This window comes from Balaenoptera acutorostrata, chromosome X (assembly GCF_949987535.1).
Source record: "Balaenoptera acutorostrata chromosome X, mBalAcu1.1, whole genome shotgun sequence".
Lineage (NCBI taxonomy): Eukaryota > Metazoa > Chordata > Mammalia > Artiodactyla > Balaenopteridae > Balaenoptera > Balaenoptera acutorostrata.
The window spans coordinates 41,243,340-41,268,054 of NC_080085.1; the positions used below are offsets into that span (position 1 = coordinate 41,243,340).

Genomic DNA, 24,715 nt, shown 5'->3' on the forward strand with positions numbered 1-24,715 from the left:
ATGCACCCTGAAACAATGGTCTCTTGCCTCTTAGAAAGGTCCAGACTTTTTCCCAGACTCCCTCCCGGCTAGCTGTGGCGCACTAGCCCCCTTCAGGCTGTGTTCACACAGCCAACCCCATTCCTCTCCCTGGGATCTGACCTCCAAAGCCCAAGCCTCAGCTCCCAGCCCCTACCCATCCTGGCGGGTGAGCAGACAAGCCTCTCAGGCTGGTGAGTGCTGGTCAGCACCAATCCTTTGTGCAGGAATGTTTCCGCTTTGCCCTCTGCACCCCTGTTGCTGCACTCTCCTTCTTGGCTCTGAAGCTTCCACCTGCCCATCCCCCATCTCCACCAGTGAAGGGGTTTCCTAGTCTGTGGAAACTTTTCCTCTTTCACAGCTCCCTCCCAGAGGTGCAGGTCCCATCCCTATTCTTTTGTCTCTGTTTTTCTTTTTTCTTTTGCCCTACCCAGGTACATGGGAATTTTCTTGCCTTTTGGGAAGTCTGTGGTCTTCTACCAGCATTCAGCAGCTGTTCTGTAGGAGTTGTTCCACATGTAGATTTATTTTTCATGTATTTGTGGGGAGGAAGGTGGTCTCCACGTCTTACTCCTCCGCCATCTTGAAGGTCCCACTGGGGCATACATTTTCAATGTGTCTCCTTTAAATTTCTTTTCTATTTGGACCATGTAAATGTATTACCTATTCCAAAAATTTTAAATATTTGCAAAAGAGACTCAAGAAGGGCAAAAAATAATAACAATAAAATTATTAAGAGCTACATACACTTGTTATAAACTATATAGACTATTTAAATTACTAAATTTCTTTTGTTGTTGTTGAGTCCAACTTCAATTACTTTTTGGTCAGAGAACATTCTTTATGATTTCAATCTTTTAAAATTTAATAAGACTTGTTTTATGGCCAAGCATATGATCTATTCTGTAGAACGTTCCATGTCTGCTTAAAAAGGATGTGTATTTTACTGTTGCTGGGTAGACTGTTCTATAAATGCCAGTTAGGTCAAGTAGGTTGATGGTGTTGTTTAAATCTTCTGTAACCTTGCTAACTTTTTATGCAGGTGCTCTTTCAATTATTGAGAGAAAGGTGTAGAAGTCCCTACTCATTATTGTTGAATTGCATCTCTCTTTTCAAGTCTGTCAATTTTTGCTTCATGTGTTTTGGAGCTGTTTTTAGGTGTGTACACATTCATAATTTTTATATCTTCCTGATGGCATTATGAAGTGTCCCTCTTTATCTACAATAATATTTCTTACCTTAAAGTCTATCTTGTCTGATAACATAGCTACTCCAGTGCTTTTATGATTAGCGTTAGCTGGCATGTATTTTTCCATCCTTTTACTTTCAACCTCTGTGTGCATGTGCGTGTGTGTGTGAATCTAAAGCATAGCTCTCAGCAGGGAGCAATTTTGTCCCCCAAGTGACATCTGGCAATAGCTGGAGAAATTTATGTTTATCACAACTGCATGGCTACTACTGACATGTAATGGATAAAGACCAGGGATGCTACTAAATACCCTACAATGCACAGGAGAGCCCCCATAACCAAGAATTATCCAGTCCAAAACTTCAGTGGTACAAGGCTGATAAACCTCATCTAAAGTATGTCTTTTAGACAGCATAGAGTTGAATCTCAGTTTTTTTTCCTAGTGTGACAATGTCTGCCTTTTGATTGCAGTGCTTAGTCTAGTCACATTTAATAGTTGGACTTATGACTGCCACATTTGCTATTTATTTTCTATGTTTCATGCCATTTTGGTTCTTTCTTACTTTCTCACTGCTTTCTTGTGTGCATGCGCATGCTTTCTCTGTCTGTCTCTCTCTCTATATATATATAATTTGTGCGTATGTGGAATTTCAATTCCTTTTTTTTACTATATTTTTGAATTATTTTTTATTTCCATAGTGGGTGTTCCAGGGATTACAATAGTCATCTTGATCGCAGTCTACTTCAGTGTGATGCTAATTTAATTCCAGTAAAATATTGAAACTTTGATTGTAGCTCCATTTCCATGTGATTCTCTATGGAAACGTAATGAAAACATTCCATTTTTAAAACAAATTGTGATGGGCAATGAAAAGTGGATACTGTACGATAATGTGGAACAGAAGAGATCATGTGGCAAACGAAATGAACCACCACCAACCACACCAAACGCCAGTCTTCATCCAAAGAAGGTAAGGTGTATATGGTGGGATTGGAAGGGAGTCCTCTATTATGAGTTCCTTCCGGAAAACCAGATGATTAATTCTACAAGTACTGCTCCCATTTAGACCAACTGAAAGCAGCACTCAACAAAAAGCATCCGGAATTAGTCAAAAGAAAACGTATAATCTTCCATCAGGATAACGCAAGACCGCATGTTTCTTTGATGACCAGGCAAAAACTGTTACAGCTTAGCTGGGAGGTCCTGATTCATCTGCCGTATTCACCAGACATTGTACCTTCAGATTTCCATTTATGTCAGTCTTTGCAAAATTCTCTTAATGGGAAAAATTTCATTTCCCTGGAAGACTGTAAAAGGCACCTGGAACAGTTCTTTGCTCAAAAAGATAAAAAGTTTTGGGAAGATGGAATTATGAAGTTGCCTGAAAAACGGCAGAAGGTAGTGGAACAAAATGGTGAATACATTGTTCAATAAAGTTCTTGGTGAACATGAAAAATGTCTTTTATTTTTACTTAAAAACCGAAGGAACTTTTTGGCCAGCCCAGTATTTTCTGTTTCTATACATTTGCCTTTTCTAAACATTTCATGTAAATGGAATCACACAGTAGGCAACCTTTGTGCATGACTTCTTCCATTTAGCATAATGTTGAGGTTCATTCATGTTTTAGCATGAATCACTACTTCATTCTTTTTAATCTCTAAATAGTATAAACAGTCCTGCATGGTAGTGGGAACTGCAAAAATGACTATGTAAGCTGAAAGCAAGAAAAGCAATCTTAGTAATCAATGGGGAAAATATAATTGTTCAATGATCTTTAAAAAATGTCATCAAAACATTAAAGACTCTTACTCTTGGCTATAAATGTAAAGAGAAATGAAAAGATAGTAAAACTTATATTTATTTAGTACCCTGTAATTTAAAACACCAAAAATATTAAGAATTAAAGGGTTTTTTCTTGGGACTTCCCTGGTGGTCCAGTGGGTAAGACTCCATGCTCCCAATGCAGGGGGCCCGGGTTCGATCCCTGGTCGGGAAACTAGATCCCACATGCATGTCGCAACTAAGAGTCCACATGCCGCAACTAAGGGTCCGCATGCCGCAACTTAAGGGTCCTCATGCCGCAACTAAGACCTGGTGTAGCCAAAATAAATAAATAAATATTTTTTAAAAGGGGTTATTTCTTTGTAGAAAACTTATCAAAAGTAGTTTCAACAGTGCTTGCTTTCTTTCTCTCACTGTATAACTTATTGTACAACACAGAGGGATACAGAGCAAGCGTCTTCTCTATGCCTTGGTGAACTGTCACACTCCTTTCTAGGTTAGGATCAGCTTTCACATTATAACCTTAGCACTCTCCATGTCTTGAAATCTCTCCAACAGCCCCTTCAATATGAAGTTTTTTTGCTGGCATCACTTCTTCTGGATCGTCATCCTTTTCATCACAACCACTTTGCTCATTTACATCAGTAAGTTCTTCACTAAGTTCATCTGGCTGTATATTTAGAGTTTCTCGAATGGTGGCAGTGTCGACATTTCTGCTATCAGCCTGTTCTTCTATTATTCCATTTATGTTTGATACAAATTTCTCTTCCAGTGTCGTCAATTTTCATTTCTCTGCTGCACTTTCATCTTTGTTGGCCAATTCCCTCCTTCAGCTACCCATTTTTGTAAAATGTCACATGGATTTATCACTGGGAGACAAAGAGGCAACCCAACTGCATGCTTTGCTGTCTGTGTGTGAAACTGAGTAACAGGTGGGCAGTGAGCATGGACAGACTTTGAAAGACTGGTCACTCATCTTGATGTCCATTTGTTATTTATGTAATACAAAGAGCTAGCAGGAAAGTCTGAACTTTGTGCAGTTACTCACAGTTAATATACCATGGTACCAGAAATTTGAACTGTGTTGTTAGGGGACTGATGTTATTTAACTAAACCATGGTAACTGAAATTCATACATATCAGACTGATGCAAAGTGAGGACTACCTATGTTTTGGGTAGGTAGGACTTCTACCTTGCTTCTAACCAAAAGAATATGGCAAAGGTGATGGGATATCATTCCTGCAATTACGTTACATTATATGAAAAAGGTGAAATGATTTTTCAGATAAAATTCAAGTCCTTAATCTTCCTTGTTACAAAGTCTACTTTATTTGAAATTAACATAGCTACTTCAGCTTTCTTTTGTTTAGCATTTGCATGGTGTATCTTTATCCTTCCTTTTACTTTGAATCTATGTCTTTATATTTAAAGTGGGTTTCAGGACTTCCCTAGTGGTCCAGTGGGTAAGACTCCAAGCTCCCAATGCAGGGGGAGCCTGGGTTTGATCCCTAGTCGGGGAACTAGATCCTGCATGCATGCAGCAACTAAGGAGTCCGCATGCTGCAACTAAAAAAAGATCCCGCATGCCACAACAAAGATCCTGAGTGCCGCAACTAAGACCCTGTGCAGCCAAAATTAATTAATTAATTAATTAAAGTGGGTTTCTTGTAACATGCATACATGTTATGTCTTTTTTTTTAAATCCAATCTGACAATCTCTTTTAGACCATTCACATTTTCACATTTAAAGTGATTACTGATATGGTGGGGTTAAAATCTATCTTGTTAGCTGTTTTTTATTTGTTCCATTTGTTCTTCATTTTTTTCCCCTGTCTTTCTGCTTTCTCTAGGTCTTATTTAGTATTTTTTATGATTCCATTTTATCAGTTCTATTGCTATGTTTACTTAATGCTTGTTAGCCTGGTAGTGGGGAGGTGGGAGATGGGGGCAGTCTCTTCTGTTCCGGTCAATCATCAATATTAGATAGGTACTGTGGCCCCGGGTCTTGGGGTTGTGGCCTCCATAAGCATGTGATCGTCTTCCAAGCAAAATTCTGTGCCCAGAGTTATGGTATTCCTTTCCTTCCCTAAGAGTAGAGCTTCTTTGTTTTTCCTGTTCTCCTTTCCCAGCTGCAGTGGGTTTCCACCAGTTTTTGTTCCCCTTCTTCCTGCAGATTAAGACTTTTGTTCCTTTGGGAGATGAGGAGACATGTCTGGGCAGATTTTGGCAGTGGCTGTTGTTCTGCTATCCTAGTCAGCACATGGGAGACACTTTCTCAGGAGTCTCCCTGATCTTCCCTGTGAGCACCTGGTGGGGATCCTGAAGGAAAAGTCTGCAAGACAGAACCTTCTATACCTATGGCCCCCAACCTTTAGTAATTCATTAACAATTTAATCTTATTGGCTTATATGACATTGGCAGTGTCTATCCCAGGTAAGCAAATGCTCATGTGCTATTTCTCCCTGCAGTGGCACCTGCATCTCTCCTGATTTGGGGTTAGGTGTAAGCCCGGAAACCTTAGTTTTCCACTGGGTTCAAGAAAAGTCATTAATTTGCAATTTGTCCCTCTTTTTTCTTGTTGTAAGGATGGGAACTCTACAGTCCACATCTCTGAGCTGAAACCAGAAGCCTGTTGATTAGTTTTTCAAGTGTAGTTATATCTTATATGCAGCCTTTTCCCACAAAGTCTAGATATTTAAAATATTAAAAGACTGTGTCAAGCAAAGTATAATGTACTAACAATTCGCTGAACATTTTGTTAATCCAGCAAACAGACTGGATATTCTTATAGTGTTAATATCTAATCAAGGATTCTGATCAGTTTGAAATAACTGATATTCTTGCCTGGGTTGCAATAATTTCCATTAAAAAAAGAACTTATTGGGAATTCCCTGGTAGTTCAGTGGTTAGGACTTGGCACTTTCACTGCCGTGGCGCAGGTTCAATCTCTGGTCAGGGAACTAAGATCCTGCAAGCCGGGGGCTTCCCTGGTGGCGCAGTGGTTGAGAATCTGCCTGCCAATGCAGGAGACACGGGTTCGTGCCCTGGTCTGGGAGGATCCCACATGCCGCGGAGCGGCTGGGCCCGTGAGCCGCAATTACTGAGCCTGCGCGTCTGGAGCCTGTGCTCCGCAACAAGAGAGGCCGCGATAGTGAGAGGCCCGCGCACCGCGATGAAGAGTGGCCCCCGCTTGCCACAACTAGAGAAAGCCCTTGCACAGAAACGAAGACCCAACACAGCCATAAATAAATAAAAATAAAAAAAATTATAAAAAAAAAGATCCTGCAAGCCGCATGGCACGGCCAAATAAAAAATAAAAATAAAATAAAAATAAAAAGGGTCCTCCCGTCTCTCCTCATATCTACCACCACTTCCTCTCCCTAAATAATATATAATAACTCAATCAAACAACATCAGTAGATAATCTTAAAAAATAGCTGATGTGGGGTTTGTTAATGCATAAACTTAACATTTCAAATGTGAACAACTGTTTATCATAATTACCTCATCTCATCCTTTAAGCAGATATTATCATAGCAAATGTAGCTTGTGCCTCAACACCTAGCTTCCTTTCCTCCAGACTGCTGATAGGAATACTGGCTCTTTTGACCCGGACCATGCAGCTTTCCTCCTCCCTTGTATATCCACTTTCTGCCCTTTGCTGCTCTGCTATGTGTTGCAGGGGACGGGAAAAGAGGGGGGACGCCTGTAAACTACTTTTCCAGGCCCCCTTGCAAGTGGCTTCCAGTTAAATTAATCCAATGGGTGGCACTGATAAGAGACTAGAGGGTGAGAGGAGAGAAGTCAGGGTATCTCAGGCGACCTCACTCCCGGGCTCTGGTAACACCACCTTCTCCCTATGCCCGCCCCAGGGGTGACAGTGGCTTCCTGCTGTTCCTTATCTCTAGGTCGCTTCAATGCACGCTGGTTGGCTTCTCAGCTCTTCCAATGCCTTGGTTCACAGTTGTCTCCTACTGCACTACTTGCCTCTTTTTTCCTGAGTGGACTGTGATTGGGACTTCATCTGCCACATCAGAGCTTCACTCTTTACCAGATTTCCCCACAATGAATAAAAATCACTACTGTAAAGAAAAAAAAAATGTTGCCTGCCATTCCAGTTCTGCAAGGGTCAAGCCATTAGCCACTGCAGTCGCCCACCAGTTCATACATATTCTAGCTCCTCCATTACCTCTTAGGAGCAGTTAGTTCCTCAGAGCTATCTGAGAGGCTGTCTCTCAGGCTAAGGTCCCCGAATAAAACTTAACTCACAACTTTCACGTCGTGCATTTTTCTTTCAGGCGACACTACGGTATCACCATCTTGTCTGTGTCTCTCTCCAGTGCCATCATAAACACTCTGCACAACACCGCCATTGAAAAGAGACAATTCTCTCATTCATGTCACTGAAGAGAATCACTCTGGCCCATTCATAGCCTACTCTGTTAATGAATGCAATTGTTTCCTTCCCCAGTTCTCTCAACAGCAAAAATGTACAGTAGCCAACAGATTCCTAGACTAGAATAAGACCATCCACGGTAGACTTGTTTTAAATGTGTGTCCATGTGTATATAAAAATGCATAACTGCATAAAAACACAGACACACACATGAAGTCCACAGTTCAAGAAAAATAAAAGAAAAAGAGTCTGTATGGGGGTCACAATGACAAAAAAAAAAAAAGACCAAAACTCCTTCATGGAATTAAGGCTTCCACTTCCAGACAAGAAAGAGAAAGAGGGACTGGAATTATCTTCATGCCTGAAACAAAAACAAACATAAATACATGAAATAATGGTTTTCAAGACACTGGACATGAGGCAATGAAGAAGAGTGAACCCTGAGAGATGGGGGGAAATGAGGTAAGCCCTTGATTGCTCCAGCTTACTGCCTTAAGAGCGTTTCCAAGCCACAAAATAGGGAGGGAAAACAGAGACAAAGTCTAGCCAACTCCTGAAACTGACAAAGCTGGGATTCTGGATACAAAAGCAGCTAAAGTTCCTAGGACTGAGCACCAGAAAGGAGACCTAAACAGAGAAAGAATCCTGGAGATCCACAAGGGGTCTCTACCTCAGGTATTCAGAAGAGATCAACATATGCATATGAGGAGAAAGAATAACCTGAAAGGATTATGGATACAGGGTTTCTTTGAGGGGGGAGTGATAAAAATGCCCTAAAATTGTGGTGAATAATTGATAGATCTACATAGGAAATCATTAAGAATATAGAAGATTTGAACTAAAACAATTTTGTAAAAGAATAAAATTGGAGGACTCACACTACCCAATTTTAAGATGCACTACAAAGCTGCAGCAAGCAAGACAGTATGGAAATGGCACAAAGCTAGACACAGATATCAGTGGAACACAGGAGAAAGTCCAGAAAAACATCCATACAGATATGGGCAATTGAGGGAATTCCCTGGCGGTCCAGTGGTTAGAACTCTGCACTTTCACTACCAAGGGCCCGGGTTCAATCCCTGGTCGGGGAACTAAGATCCTGCAAGCTGCGTGGTGTGGCCAAAAAAAATATATATATATATATGTGTGTGTGTGTGTGTGTGTGTGTGTATCTATATGTATTTCATATTACATATCCAACAAAAAACTTGATTCCAGAATATATAAAAAACTCTCAAAATTCAAAGAAAACAATACAATTAGAAAATGGGCAAAAGACTTGAACAGTCACTTGACCAAAAAGAATACGTGAATGGCAAATAAGCAGATGAAAAGATGTTCAGCATCAGGGAAATGCAAATTAAAACCACGATGAGATACTACTACACATTTATTAGAATGGCTATAATTAAAAATACTAACAATACTAAGTGCTGAAGAGAATGTGGAGCAACTGGAACGCTTACACATTGCTAGTTGGAATGTAAAGCTACTCTAGAAAACAGTTTGGCAGTTTCCTTATAAAGTTAAACATACGCTTACCCTATGACCCATCAATCCCACTCCTGGGTATTTACCATAGAAAAATGGAAACTTACATTCACACAAAAACCTGTATGCTAATATTTATAGTAGCTCTATTCATAATCACAAAAAAACTGGAAACAACCTAAATGTCCCTCAACTTGCAAACAAACTATGGTATATCCATAAAACGGAAGCAATAAAAATGAACTAATTATAGACACATGCAACAACATGGATAAATCTCAAAGGTCTTATGCTGAGTAAAAAAGCTAATCCCAAAAGGTTACATACTGAAAGATTCCATTTATGTTGACATTTGAAAAGACAAAACAACAGTGATGGAGAACAGATCAGTGGTTGTCAGAGTAGGGTGGTAACATGGGTTTTTTAGGGTGAAGGAACTAATATTCACCTCAATTGTGGTGATGGTTACACATATCTATATATATTGTAAAATTCATAAAACTGTATGCCAAAAGTCAATATTACTTATGATAATTTTTAAAATAAAATTAATAAATCTAAAAAAGTAATGATTTTAAAAATAAAAGTGGGACTTCCCTGGCGGTCCAGTGATTAAGACTCCGTGCTTCCAGTGCAGGGGGCACGGGTTTGATTCTTGTTCGGGAAACTAAGATCCTGCATGCCACGAGGCGCAGCCAAAAAAAAAAAAAAAGTGTCTTGAAACCAAAGAACCCTCAGGAACACAAAAAGCTAACAGTCAATTGATAACACAGGGAAAGGTTAACATAATAGGCCTGATGTTGCTATTTCTAGGAGGCCCTGCTTGTATGATTGATCCGTGCAATAGCTCCTGGGAACTTGGCCAGGATAAAATATCCCCTATGCTACTAATTGATAAGGTTGTTTTATGTGCCTGGAATGCTGAATATGGCCATACCGGTCTTGCTAGATAGTTTCTGCAAATGTAATTCATAGAGAACACCTGCTTTCTTCTGGGAATCAGAAATTTCAGTAACAGTACCTAATCAGTCCCCAATTAAAAGAAAAAAAACTCCGAGTCTTGAGCAAGCTTCCCTAGGCAGAAACACTGTGCAGGCACTGCTGTATTTAATTGCTGGAGGAAGCAGCTTGTTCTGTGAAACCCCACCCCTTTGGAAGCCCACATCTAGACTCTTCCAGACTCCACCCATTATGTCTTTTTCCTTTGCTGATCCTGCTGTGTATCCTTTCACTGTAACAAACCATAGCTGTGACTACAAATGTCTCTAAATCCCATGAGTCTTTCTAGCAAATCACCAAATGTGTGGGTGATCGTCAAATGCCCAAAACAGTTCCAAAATATAAGTGGTACTTTAAATCTTAACCCTTTCCTCAAACCCTTTTTTTGGATCTGTACTGCCTACTCTTTAGCCTCTCCTAGAATCCCAAGCAGTGCCATATCCATTGTAGTCTTGAACATCTGCATTAGGCCCTTGAAAGAGCCTCATATGTGACACCCGAGTTCCAAGTGGAACTCAGAGCCTGGTGTAAATGTTACAATTAGGTTCAGCAGCAAACAACAAAGACCCATTTCTCTCTCACTTACAAGGAGTCCAAAAGTATGTAGTCCAAGCCTGGCATGGCAGCTCTATGCTATCAGAGACCTCAGCTCCATCTAACTGTATTGCCAGAAATGCCTTCCATTCCCAAGGTTACCTCTTGATCCAACATGGCTGCTGGAGATCTAGCCATAACATCCACATTCAAGATGACAGAAGGCATGGCAGAAGAAGGGCATGCTCCCTTCCTTTTAAGGATACTTTGCACTAATTCCACACAACACTTCTTCTAGTCTTTAAGCCAGAACTTGGTCATATGACCATACCTAACTGCAAGAGAGGTAAGGAAATGCAGTGCTTTCATTGCACAGAAATATGCTGAGCTAAAAATCAGGGTTCCATTAGAAAGATGAAAGGGAGAATGGATATTGGGAGGTAACTGGAGTCTCTGCTACACCTAGTTAGTTCTATACTCAACACAAAGTAATCTGTGAATCAACTGTTTTAATACCCTAAGATAATTTGAGGTCAGTGTGTCTTTACCTAAAATGTGTTACAGAGGTAGATATGGAGAAGAGTGATAAGAAAAGATTTGTTGAGTATAAACCTAAACTGCTACTTCTTTCTTCTGCCTGCTCAAAATATACTGTTGAGCCCCTCAGGAGGAAATGAACACATTCCTAGAAAGACACAAACTATCAAAACTGACTCAAAAAGAAATAGAAAATCTGAATAGATCTATAACAAGGAGATTGAATCAATAATCAAAAACCTCCCAAATAAGAAAAGCTCAGAACCACATGGCTTCACTGTTGAATTCTACCAAACATTTAAAGAAAAACTAACACTAATCCTTCTCAAACTTCCCAGAAGTTGAAAAAGAGTGAACATTTCCTGACTCTAGGAGGCCAGCATTACCCTGATACCAAAGCCAGACAAACACATGACAAGAACAGAAAACTACAGACACAGATGCAAAAATCCTCAACAAAATACTAGCAAACAGAATTCAGCAGCATATTAAAAGAATTATACACCATGACCCAACGTAATTTATCCCAGGAATGCAAAGGTGGCTCAATATATGAAAGTCAATCAATGTAATATACCACATTAATAGAATGAAGGGAAAAACCCACATCATCACCTCAATTCATGCAGAAAAAGCATTTGACAAATCTAACACCTTTTCATTATAAAACACCCAATAATCTAGAAATAAAAAGGAATTTTCAATATGATAAAGGTCATATGTGAAAAACAACACATCTAACATCATACTCAATGATGAAAGACTGAAACCTTTTCCCCTAAAATCAAGAACAAGACAAAGATGCCTGCTTTCACCACTTCTATTCAACGTAGTACTGGATGTTCTGACCAGAGCAATTAGGGGAGAAAGGGAAATAAAAGGCATCCAAACCTGAAAGGAAGTAAAACTATCTCCACTGGCAGATGACATGATCTTACACACATAAAACCCTAAAGAATACACACACACACACACACACACACACACACATACACACACTGTTAGAGATAATAAACAAATTCAACAAAGCTGCAGGATATAAAATCAATACCAAAAACAAAAAATCAGTCATACTTCTATATATTAGTAATGAACAATCCAAAAAGGAAATTAAGAAAACAGCACCATATACAAAAATTAACTAAAAACAGATCAAAGATCTAAATTTAAAAGCTAAAACAGGGAATTCCCTGGCTGTCCAGTGGTTAGGGCTCGGCGCTTTCACTGCCAGGGCCGGGTTTGATCCCTGGTCGGTGAACTAAGATCTTGTAAGCCGCGTGGTGTGGCCAAATAAATAAATAAATAAATAAAAGCTATAACTATAAAACTCTTGGAAGAAAATATGAGGAAAGCTTCATGGCATTGGATTTTACAATGAATACGATACCAAAAGCACAAGGAACAAAAGAAAAAATAGATAAACTGAACTTCATCAAAATTAAAACTTTTGCACATCAAAGGACACTATCATAGAGTGAAAAGGCAACCCAATGGATAGGAGAAAATATTTGCAAATCATATATCTGATAAGAGAATAATATCCAGAATATGTAGAGAACTACAACTCAACAACAAAAAATAACCAAATTTTTAAAATAGACAGAGGCTTGAATGAACATTTCTCCAAAGAAGATATACAAATGGCCAACGAGCACATGAAAAGATGCTCAACATCATTAGTCCTTAGGGAAGCATCAATCAAACCCATAATAAACTACCACTTCACAACTACTAGGGTGACTATTAAAAAAAACAGAAAATAAGTAGGAAAGGATGTGGCAATATTGGAACCCTTGTGCGTTGTGGTGGGAATGTAAAATACTGCAGCCACTTTGGAAAACAGTTCAGTGGTTCCTCAAAAATTTAAACACAGACTTACCCTACAACCCAGGAATTCCACTTCTAGGTATATACTCAAAAGAATTGAAAATAGAAACTCAAACAGACACTTGTATGCAAATGTTCATAGCAGTATTATACCACCAATAGCCAAAAGGTGGAAACAACCCAAGTGTCCCTGAACTGATGGATGGATACACAAAATGTAGCATATATATACAATGGGATACTATTCAGCCACAGAAAGGAATGAAGTTCATGTACCTGCTACAACATGGATGAACCTTGAAAATATTATTTTAAGTGAAACAGATCAAATATTGTATGAATACACTTATATGAAATCTCTAGAACAGGCAAATTCATAGAGACAGAAAGTAGATTAAAGGTTATCAGGGGCTAGGGTGAGGGAGGAATGGGGCATTATTACTTAATGAGTACAAGGTTTCTATTTGTGGTGATGAAAAAATTTTGGAAATAGTGGTGATGGCCACACAATTTTATGAATGTTATTAATGCTAGTGAATTATACAGTTAAAATAACTTAAATGGCATTTTATGTTATATATATTTTACCACAATAAAAAAAGAAAGAAAAACCCACCATGTGGCTTATTAGCTAAATATACAATTTTCTGCAAACACATACTCACCTATCCCTTCATTCTCCTTTCTTAAACAGTTCGCTGTGATTCAAGCAGATGTTTTCACAAACAAAGGTTTCCTTCTCAGAAACTTCACTCTCAGTGTGAATCCGGGGCACAACAACTTGAAGGAAGGACCTTTAATGCTAAGTAGTATTACAGCATCTCATTTTTTGTTAGACAAAGTAGAATCCATTAAACAAATATTCCCATAGCACCTACTATGGGTTAGGCACTGTTCTAGGGGCAGAGACAGAGCAAACAAAAGAGACATTCCTGCCTGCACCAGGCTTCTTTCTCATGTATTGTGTTTTGGAAAATCTCTCCAGGAGACTATGATATGCCTGTGACAACTAGCACAGTAAGAGCAGAGAGACCCGAGCGCTTGACAGACCCAGTTCTACCCGCTTCCCCACCTCTGTGATAGCGATGTCTAGAGATGAGAAAACTTTTAAGCAACTGCTCCCACCTGAGAAGGGCTAGTGCAGCCACTCTGATCATCGCTTGACTACATTCCTCCATAACACTGGGAGCCTTCTGTCATACTGTCTTAGTTCGGGCTGCTATAACAAAGTACCATAGACTGTGCAGCCTATAAACCAGAGAAATTTATTTCTCCCAGTTCTGGAGGCTGAAGTCCAAGATCAGGGTACCAGTATGTTCGGGTTCTGGTGAGAGTCCTCTTCTGGGTTGTACACTGACGACTTCTTGTTGTATCCTCACATGGTGGAGAGTTCTCTGGGGCCTCTTTTTAAGGGCACTAATCCCATTCATGAGGGCTCCACCTTCATGATCTAATTATTTCCCAAAGGCCAAATGTCCCAATACCATCATCACCCTGGGAGTTAGGACTTCAACAGATGATTTTTGAGAGGCCACAAATGTTCAGTCCATAACACATATCAATGCAGTAACACCTGGAATGTGGCCTTTGGGGTACAAATGAGCAGGTATCTTGGCTTTACTTGGATTCAAGGGCCCCAGACAGATCTAGCATAGGAAAATTGATTCTTCCAAACTGGCCAGCCTCACCCCTTGCAGCTGTACACTGGAGTTTGGAGACAAAGCCCCAGCTAATAATAAATGGTCACTTTGCTTTGTTTTATACTCTGGGCATGGATTTCCCTCAAAGACCTCCTGGAACCAGGTAATCAGGGCACGATTCAGGTTCTGCTCTATCCTGGCTAAACACATCCTCAACCTATTGATCTCATCCTTTAATAGATCCCCATTTACCAATCTCAAACATGTGACTCTAAACAAATGAGGTACTAAGCCTAACTTTCAATTTCTTCATCTCGCAGAATGGGGCCAATAATACAGTCTTCATACATTTGATGTGAAGGTTAAATGGCTTAAAGTATGCAAAATACTTAATATGGTGCTTGACTATTATAGCAGGTGCTCAATAAACAGTTGCTATTTCTTTCCTGCATTTATTTAATTACAAGCAACATCGTGAATGTATTTAAAGGGTGAAAACTTAAATATTCTATAGCAGTGAGTTTCAAACTTCAGTATTTAAAAGAAAAAAACCTTGGTAGTGTATTGAATCACAGATTTCTGGGCCCCACTGAGACATTCTCAGTCAGTCTGGGGCCAGACATGCTATTTTTAACAAGCTCCCAGGTAATGCTGATAGGTCTATTGAAACAACTTCATAAACTCAAGATGAATGCCCTCTTCAAACTGGATCACTTAAAATACAAAATTTAGTTTATCAACAGCTGACAACAACAAGAAATATGCATGCAAATCCTACTACTTCTCTTTTCTGGATTATGTATTACAAAGTACTCATCAAATACTTCATCAGAGTTTGGCTAGCTGCTTTCCAAACCTGTTCCTCTTACTCCAACTAGACGATATTTCCCTGCCTCCCTTCCAGTTAGGTGTAGCCTCATGACCAAATTCTGTCCAACAGAAGCAGCAAAGCAATGTGCAACACTTCCAGGCTTAGTGTGTAAGGCTTCCCCATATGATCTTCTTTTTCTTGCCTCATTCGTTGGCTGGAGGGAGAGGATTCCAAAGCCCCAAGGGATGGGGAAGCCACAGATGGAAGACACCTGGTCCCTGAATCATCACATGGAGAGCCACCTGCCAGACCCTTGCACTGGCCCATTACATAGGTAAAAAATGAACTCTTCTCTGGTTAGGCCACAGAAATTTGGGGTTGGTCTATTATAACAGCTAGCATTACCCTAATACAAATATCCACAATGATTAAGAGAGGGAGCATGATTTAACCAAAAGAGAAAAGTCTCCTAACATATACTCTCTTCTAAGTGGAACAGAGGCAGTTTTTCAAAAGACAAGTGAACCTAAAAATCAAACCAAAAAACTGAAATGAAAAAGAAGTTACTGATTCTTAAGTCATGTAAGCCTAACATCATCTCATGCAACCTAAAGTCAGTGTTACACAATGCCAGAAAGAGTTTAATGAGAGTAACAGATGGGTTGTAGACAGCCTCACCTGTACAACATTTTAGACAGGACAGTTAACAAAGTTACCAGCTAAGAAGTTACAGGGAGGTTATTAACATCTCCCCCAATCTTCTATTTTAATGAAAATTTCAAAACATAAAAAAAGTTGAAAGAATATAAAGCACACCTTTTCATCCACCACCTAGATTTAACAATTGCTAGTATTTTGCCATATTTTTTCCTCTATGTATGTGGTGAATTTTTTTCGACTGAACTTTTTGAAAGTTGCATACATTAGGACTCATACACTTCACCCCTAAATACTTCAGCCTACATCTCCAAATAAGTACATTCTCCTATATAAATAACCTCAATTATCACACCTAAGAAAATAACAGTAATTTCCTAATATCATCTAATACCAAGTCCACATTCAAATATCCCCAACTGTCCCCAAAACATTTTTATAGCTCATTTTCATAAACCAGGAGCCAATCAACTGTCCTGTGCTACATTTGGTTATGTCTCTTTGGTCTCCATTAACTCAGAACACTGTCTTAGTCTGCTCAGGCTGCTAGAACAAAATACCATAGACTGGGTGGTTTAAACAGCATTTATTTCTCACAGTTCTGGAGGCTGGGAAGTCCAAGATCAAGGTGCTGGCAGATTCGGTGTCTGGTTAGGATGCTCTTCCTGGCTTGTGGGTTGCTGACTTCTTGCTGTATCCTCACATGGTAGAAGAGAGAGGGCACTGATCCCATCATGGAGACTCCACCCTCATGACCCCATCTAAACCTCATCTCCTCCCAAAGGCCCCACTTTCAAAGACCATCACGTTGGGGATTGGGACTTCAACATATGAATTTTGAGAGGACACAATTCAGTCACTTATCTTGCCGTTCTGTTTCCCTTGACATAGACTTTTTGAAGAAACCAAGACCAACTGTCTTGTAGACTGTCCCATATTTTGGATATGCCCGTTTTCACATGGTATTTTATAACTTATTTCTCTATCCCCTATATTTCCTATAAACTGGAATATGTGCCTAAACCTCGATTAGATTCAGATGAAACATTTTGAGGACGAATACTACATAGGTAAAGCTGTATGCTTCCTCTTGCAACACATCAGGAGGCACATAATACCAGATAGTTCCACAAGGACCAAGGATAAATTTGATGACTTGAGTATAAGATGGTGACTGCCAGACCTCTCCACTGTAAAGGTACCTTCTTTCCTTTGTGATAGGTAAGTAATCTGTGGGGTGATACTCAGCACCACGCAAGTACCATGTTCCCCCAACAACCCCTCACCTATGGCTCTGGAATTCACTGAAAATCCTTGTCTAAATCAACTGTCCTTGGGGGCTGTGAAATGGTGATTTCTAATTACATCATTCCAAAAAGGTTCTAAGAAATGCTTTCAGGAAATGTCATCTTTCTAATTTTAAGACACATTTTACTTCCATTTCTAACTTTTAAATAACTAATGTTACCCAACCACACAACTTATAATCTATTTCTAATGCATTTTTGCTACAAAAAAAGGTGTTTGCTTTATTTTTTTAATTTTTATTTTATATTGGAGTATAGTTGATTAACAATGTTGTGTTAGTTTCGGGTGTACAGCAAAGTGATTCAGTTATACATATACATGTATCTATTCTTTGTTTGCTTTATTTTTAAATGTTTCAATTGCAAAAGTAATGTGTCAGTGTTATAGAAATTTCAGGCCGTTCAGAAGAGTACAAAAGGAAAAGTAACATCTCCCCTTTCTCCCTCTCAACAACAGGCCCCACTGTCAAAGGATAACCACTGCTAAGTTTGTGCATCCTTCCCGAGCACACATATCATATATAAATGTATATGCATCATGTTTATGTATATACATCATATGACTTTCAAAAAAATAAATGAGATACTATACATACTGCTCTGTGCCTTGTTTTTTCCCACAACACTATGTGTGGGCAGCTGCCCTAAAAGGACATCTCAAAACACCTCTTTTTCCCAGCTGCATAGTATTCCTTAGTGGGAATGTGCTGTAGTTTAACCAGTTCCTTCTTAATGAGTATTGCAACTTGTTTCTGCTGCAACAAATATTGCCATCTATATAACGTAACATACTAGTGCATGTATTTCTGAAAAATAAAGTCCAAGAATGGAGACTGCTGGATAAAAGAGTAGAATAGCTACCCTGTAATTTTTTTTCTAAGTATTAACAAATAGCCCACCAAAAATTACGATTCTCATCACTCCCACTAACTGTATCCTAATGCATTTTAAAATTACAGCAGGTCTCTGCTCAAGTAGCAATGCTGGCCAAAGAATCACAAATCTAAATTGAAAATGAGAACTAATATTTACCAAGTAAGTACCAGACACTGCACTTGACCTTTACAATATCACAATAATACAAAAATTCTGTGAGGTGAGTGGCACTGTCTCCATTTTTGAAAAGAGGAATCTAAGGCTCAGAGAGCTTGCCCAATGTTACACAGCTTTATAAGTAACAGGGCCAACATTTGAACCCAGGGGATCTGGTACCAAACGGAGACTATACAGAGCTTCCCCAAACTAGGGCCAAAGTGAAGGGCTCTTAAAAATAAATAAATAAGTAAGGGCTCCGGATTAACCAGGAAGAGGGTGGTTCTGAAATGTTTGCTCACAGGCTCAAATGTTAATTTCATGCTACTGCAAAAAGCCATATTTCCTCTTTCAGATTTTGGCTTTGAACTCACCCTCAGCCTGTGCTTAGGAATCCAGCTTCAACAAGACAACAATGAGCCCACGGTCCACAGAACCTGGAGGGGCTGACCAACATGTACTTGGAAAGTTGGCGGGCGTGGAGGAGGGGGAAGCCAGAAGCAGGTGGTGGGCTAGCATGGCAAAGTTAGATATTCTGGCCCCTTTTATCAGTTGTCACAAAAACATTATGGGGGAAGTGGAACCACTGTACACACAAGAGAGAACCACAATTAACTGACACAGTCTGTTTATGACACCTTTCCCTGCCTCAAACACTCGCTGTTTCTGCTGCACAGACATGCGGGGCTCGGTAACTTCAGGATGGCACTTAATCACGTACCGAGCCAGGCAGCTGGGAGCTCCCTGCCCTGACAAAACAGGTTAGACTGGTGCCAGGCAAGCACCTTACCCACTGCCCTGCAGCTCCCATCGCAGGGTCTGGGGGGCTGCCTTCAACGTCCCTGGAGAGTCTAGTCTTTGGTCACCTTCCCTTGTAGCTGCCTGGACCAGTGGCCACGGAGGAGGAGTGCTTCTAACTGTCCCTTGGTGAGTAGGGGAATTCCTTTCAATTTAAATGCTAAGCATTCACAGCGTGTCTCTTATTGTCCTTAGGTCCTTTGGGATCTATCTGTACACACCGCTCCTAAAGTAACATCAACTCTTTTGGGGGGATAGTGGGATAAAAGGAGCGAGGAAGAGGAGGGAAAATCTCTTCCCCTTTCCCTGTTTTGTCTCCCTTCCAAACAGAGGGTTCCAAAAGTTTCATGGGTACAGTCAACAACTGAAAGATCACAGAAAATTGATAACAATGTGATTTGAATAGGGAGAAGCGGGCATCAAACTGGATGATTTGAGGAGCATCTTAAAATGCCACAACAATGCCACAGAATGGAGGCATGGACATGCTATTAGGTGATTCCACTTCCAAGGTTAAAAAGAAAGCACAAAAGGGTCTAAAGTGATGTCTCCCTCCCACCCCTACGTCCCACCCACCTAGTTCCTCCCCACCAAGGAAACCAATGGTACTAGTCTATTGCATGTCCTTCCAGAGATATTTTACAACTACACCAGCAAATACATATATTATCACATTTTAATATATTACTATATATTAATATATTGTGTCATATATATGTATATATCACAACTTATTTTAAATATTAAAGCCTTCCCTCTCAAAGTACCACTTAAATATTTTTAAAGTGGCAGGAATTCGATTTTTTTTAATTTCAAAGTAAAGAGTTGAAATTCGCAGCTGAACTCTTTTCACTCATGAAAACTTACCAACATTTAAAAGTTAAATTGGTTACCTCCATAAATTAAGTTGGGCACCCAGCACACAGCAGATACTTAACAAATGTTTCCTTAGATCTTTTTGTCCTTTATTACTCAGAGGCAACAGGACAGTTACTCATTTCCTCTATTGATATCGAGAAATGAAATCTGATTTCTTACTATTAAGAAAGAGAATTCCTGAAATCTGTACTGCATTCACGTAAGTATTCGAAGATTTTCATACCGAATTTTAATCAGATTCCCTATCCCAATAGTCTAAGTATATATTGGCTAGTTAGCTTATCAAATGACATTAGAATTCAGATTTGGGGGCGGGGGGCACTTGAAACAGAAGACTAAATATCCCTGAGAAAAAGAGAAATATTTTCTCTCAGTTATAGGCTACCCACATCAAAATATTAATATTTGGCAGAGCCTAGGACATCTCACTCTGACAAACAAATTTCTTAATGCATTTCAAAGTAAGATTAAAAAACCCAAAGACACAGAACAAAATTACAGAGAATGCTATGGGAGGATGTGGCGTTTTCTGAGCACCATCAATTAAACCAGATTTCCGCAAGACAAAATGAAACAGTACACTGGTAGCACAATCCCAATGACTAAAAGATTGAGATGAGTTTAAAAAGTACATATCCACAAAGGAAAATTCCACTGTTGTGTTGAAGCCTTAAGATAAAGGTGACTGAGCTGCTAAGAACATGGAGTACTCCTCAGAAAATCCATTTTTAAATCCCATTTCCATGCACTTGAGCATGTATTTATGAGCCTGTCAAATCTACCTTCTAAAAGTACTTCACACTGTACTTTAATGAATTGGATCTAAGGGCTATAAAATAAAAATATTTTCATGGCTATCTATATACATATAAAGGCAATGTTCATTTGCGCTATGGCAGAGTCAATCGCCTGAAATGACAACATGCTTCAACTCCCCACTCTGCTACCTGCTCAGGAAACCTTCGAGCTTACCTGCAGCCTGGGCATCAGTCGTCACCGACTGACACAAACCACAAAGCTAAAGAATGGCCAGATTTGTGTTCACACCTATAATTTGCAATAACCAAACTCAGTTTTAGATCTGGTCCTGTTTCAATTCAAGACCTGTTCAGGCCACTCCCTCTTTAGAACTAGAGGGCTCCCCGACAGCACTTCATACCCTTGGTGGCCATCAGCCTGGGCTGTCAACAATCAAGAACCATGAGAAGCAAGGCCCAGGGCCAAGGGTAATTGTCACATTAAAGATTAAGGTGTCTGCTTTCCATTCTCTATCAGGGAACCCTGAATGGAAATTGAGTGGAGAGATCCCTCCAGTATAAGTGATGAAGTCAAATGTTCCCTACTGGGAACAGTCGTGAAGTGGGCTCATCTATTTCACATGAGGATGCCAACGCGGGCCTTCGCTCCACTGAATTAAATTCAAAAAGAGAATACTTGGTTCCAGTTTGGAGTCATGTCATGGTGGGCGGGGGTGGGGGCGGAAGGGGGGGGGCATGGCGAGGGAAGAGGGATGATTCAGATTGTGGCTGACATCCATGTTGTAAGGTAAGATTTGTGCTGACCACTGTGCATGTAAAACACCGTGTGCCATTAAATCCAGAAAAGGATGGTGGCATTAGCCCACCTTTCACAACAAAAGAAGGCTGACTCCAGAATTAAAACCACTACTTTTCCTCTTCATACACCCTTAAATGTACCTTCGAAGTCGCGTCCTTCTTACAATCTGAGGAATAGGAAAGCTCCTCTTAGCTTAGAGAAGGCAAGTAACCGGGTGTAACTTCCCACCTGGACATAAGGGTGGGAGGCGTGCCCATCTCCCCGACTAGGCCCGCCATGGCGGTGCACCACTCTTAAGTCCTGGACCACGCTCACCTTTCACAGTGCTTCAAGCTTCGACTTTATTCACAAGAGATCCGGGAACACAGATGTCAGAAGTGGGCGCCCACCCAGGTTGACCATGGACGCGGCGGCATCCACCAAGCCCCATCAGCCGCTACCCAAGCCGAGGAACGCTCAGCCCTCGCCCCACCCTCACGGTGGCCTGCTTCCTGGGGCGGTGCGGTCCCTGGGAGGTCACCCACCTCCCGCCACCGCACACACCCTGTGGAGCTGAACTGGGGCGGGGGACGGGGGCGCGAGAGGGGGCGAAGCTGAGACAGAACCGACCGGACGGAACCAGGCCACCCCGGTGCCTTTCATTTTCCCGGTTCCCCTTGAAGAAACGTCGAAATGGGGTGGAATTCTTTTTCATGGTAATAGGGAGCCCGAAAATGCAGACAGTTGACCTTGGGAACCAAGACCGTCGCAGCGGGAAACGGAAAAGAAACGAAACACGTCGGCAAGTGAAGGGGGAGCACAAGGCGGCGAGGGGGGGCGGCGGGGAGCGCAGCAGCCCGGGCGGCCGAGGGGAGTCGGGGACGGTGGGCGCGGGTGCGGGGTGCTCACCGTAGATCATGGCCAGCCCGGTCTCGTGCAGGAAGCGCACCCGGCGGTGCTTGAAGAGCCAGATGGTGAGGATGGTGAGCGTGAGCAGCAGGATGAAGGTGAGCAGGCTCACGCTGTCCTGCCGGTGGCTCTCCTCCGCCTCCTTCTCCGTGGCGAGCTCCTCCATGGCGCTGCTGTCCTCGGCCGCCGCCCCAGAGGAGGAGGCCGAGGCCGCCGCGCGCAGCCCCCGACCCAGCAGCAGCGGGAGCAGCGGCAGCAGCAGCAGCCGCGGTGGCAGCGCCCGAACCACCCGCTCCGGGCCGAGGCGTGCCGCGTCAGCAGGCTCCATGGCCCCAGCGCCGCCCGCGCGCCTCCTGCGCGCTGGGACCGGCAGCCCGCGCCGTCGGCGGCTTCCCGTGGCGCCGCCGACCTGCCCGAGTGGCCGCTGCAGCCGCAGCTCCTCCTCCCGTTCGCGCCGGGGCCGGGGCCGCGCCGGGAGCCGCGCTGGGGGAGGGGCGCGCGCAGTGCGCAGGATCCCCAAGCACCGCCCCCCGCCCGCGCACCTGTCCGGCCCCCGGCCGTGCCGCGCGCCCGCCGCGCCGCCTCCCCAGCGGGGTCGCCTGTCGCCCTGCAGCCTGCGGGCGGGGCCGCTGGCCCCTTGCCTTCTGAGCTCCTCGCCCGGTCCCGGCGTACCTGGCCAGGCCGTCTGGGCTCGCGGGGCCACTTCCTGGGCACTCGCCGCCGCGCTTCGTAAACGGGACGCCAGAGGTCGCCCGTGCCTGGCAGGAGCATCCTCTTGGATGTGCGGTCTCGAGTCCTGTGTCTGGGACCACTCGAAGTATTTGATCTCCGGCCAGTGTGTAGCCGCCCTGGGCCCAGGAAAGTGGGGACTCTGGAGAAGCCGAGGAGCCTCGAAGCCACGTTACCCCCTACACCTCTCTTCCCACGTCTCTCAGAGTGCCTTCCAGCATTCCGGGCTTCCCAGAATCCGCCAGGCTTCATTCAAACCTCGGCTTTAGCCTGACCCAAAGTGAGGACCGATAAGGGGTTGAAATGAGGGAAGAGCGTTAAAATAGCACCTTTACCACTTGGCAAGTAGACTGACTTCTTATTCTGGACTGTGTAACTAACTCTCAGGGGGAAGCGGGTTGAACCAGAAGGAACTGGACACTTGCCATTCCAGGTAGATGAGCAGCAGGTGGTTGGGGAGGGGCAGTTACCCTAGTGGCCCTTTTATGTTGACCTGCTGGTAGCCCAGGGAGTTTTGGATGATTCTTAAGACCGGGCCCAGGTCTGGAAAAAAAATCGTAAAGTGGACTCTAAATGATAAAGCCTCTCGGAACAAATCCTCAGGAAGAAGAATTTTCAATCTACCTTGTTCCTCTGGTCAAGGAAGAAAAGAGAGATTGAGTTAATTAATCACTGAATTGCCAGCGCCTAGCACTGTGCTCATAAGCGTTTATTGAACCACTCTGAAGTCCGTACCAACTGTCCAAGTTTTGTCTCCCAGAGGAGTCTGCATTTTTAAGAGGATTCATTGAAGAGAGCAATGCTTAACTAAAAGGAGTAGTAATAGGGTAGAGATGGTATTAGGTAGGAAAGATATGTGGAGCACTGCAGACTTTCTGGTTCCCCTTTAGGTGAGCACGCTGCCAAGGCTGCCGAGTACCTTCTTTGCAGCAGGGGAATCTCTTCATCTAGATTTTAGCTAGCATCTCTCCCTGTTCCTCCAGACTGTCACACAGCCCCTACAAAATCCATATACCTTGAAGTTCCATGCAGGTTCCCAATAAAACTGCAAACACTAAAAATGTGGATAGTCACAGAGAAAGTTAACCAATGGGAAAACTTGATCTAAGTTCTGGAGACTCACTAAAAGCCATGTTTGCTGAAAATCTAATTTCTGGAGAGTCACTAAAAGCCATGTTCACTGAGCATAATATTTAATATCACAGCCTCTTGGATTCCCAAAAGTCAAGGGAAAAGCTTTTCTCTATAGGTAACACTGAGGACAACTCAGGAGCTACCTTAAAAGTACAGATTTCATAGTACTTATGGCAGATCGTGTTTTCCAAAAGCGCCAGAAACCGTGTTTCCAATCCCACATGTTCTTCCAGAACTTTGCCACTCCCGCATTAAGAGGTGGCATCTATGTTCACCCCCCCCCTTGAACCTCGGTAGACCCTTACGATTGCCTCAAAGAATAGAATGTGGTAACTTGTAAAGCTACGTCAGAAAAGGCAATCGGGTTCCTGCCTGGCTCACTCTTAACGCTCTTGCTCTCCACTCACTTTGGAGCCCTGAGCTTCCATGTAAGAAATCTAGACCATAATGAGATATCACCTCACACCTGTCAGAATGGCTATTATCAAAAAGACAAGAGATAATAAA

At 42.0% G+C, this 24,715-nt stretch overlaps 1 protein-coding gene across 2 annotated transcripts in view; it reads right to left on the reverse strand.

Moving 5' to 3' along the window:
* The window catches only part of SLC9A7 (solute carrier family 9 member A7), a 144,137-nt gene extending 121,157 nt beyond the window's left edge, over positions 1-22,980 (reverse strand). Inside the window, exon 1 of one of the 2 annotated variants that reach the window (XM_057538739.1) lies at positions 22,346-22,980. In XM_057538739.1, coding sequence (XP_057394722.1) covers positions 22,346-22,673 — 328 coding nt within the window. In that variant the 5' untranslated portion in view covers positions 22,674-22,980. The remainder of the gene's footprint in view (positions 1-22,345) is intronic. The other variant, XM_057538738.1, reaches the window with a different exon arrangement.
* Positions 22,981-24,715: the final 1,735 nt, after the last annotated feature.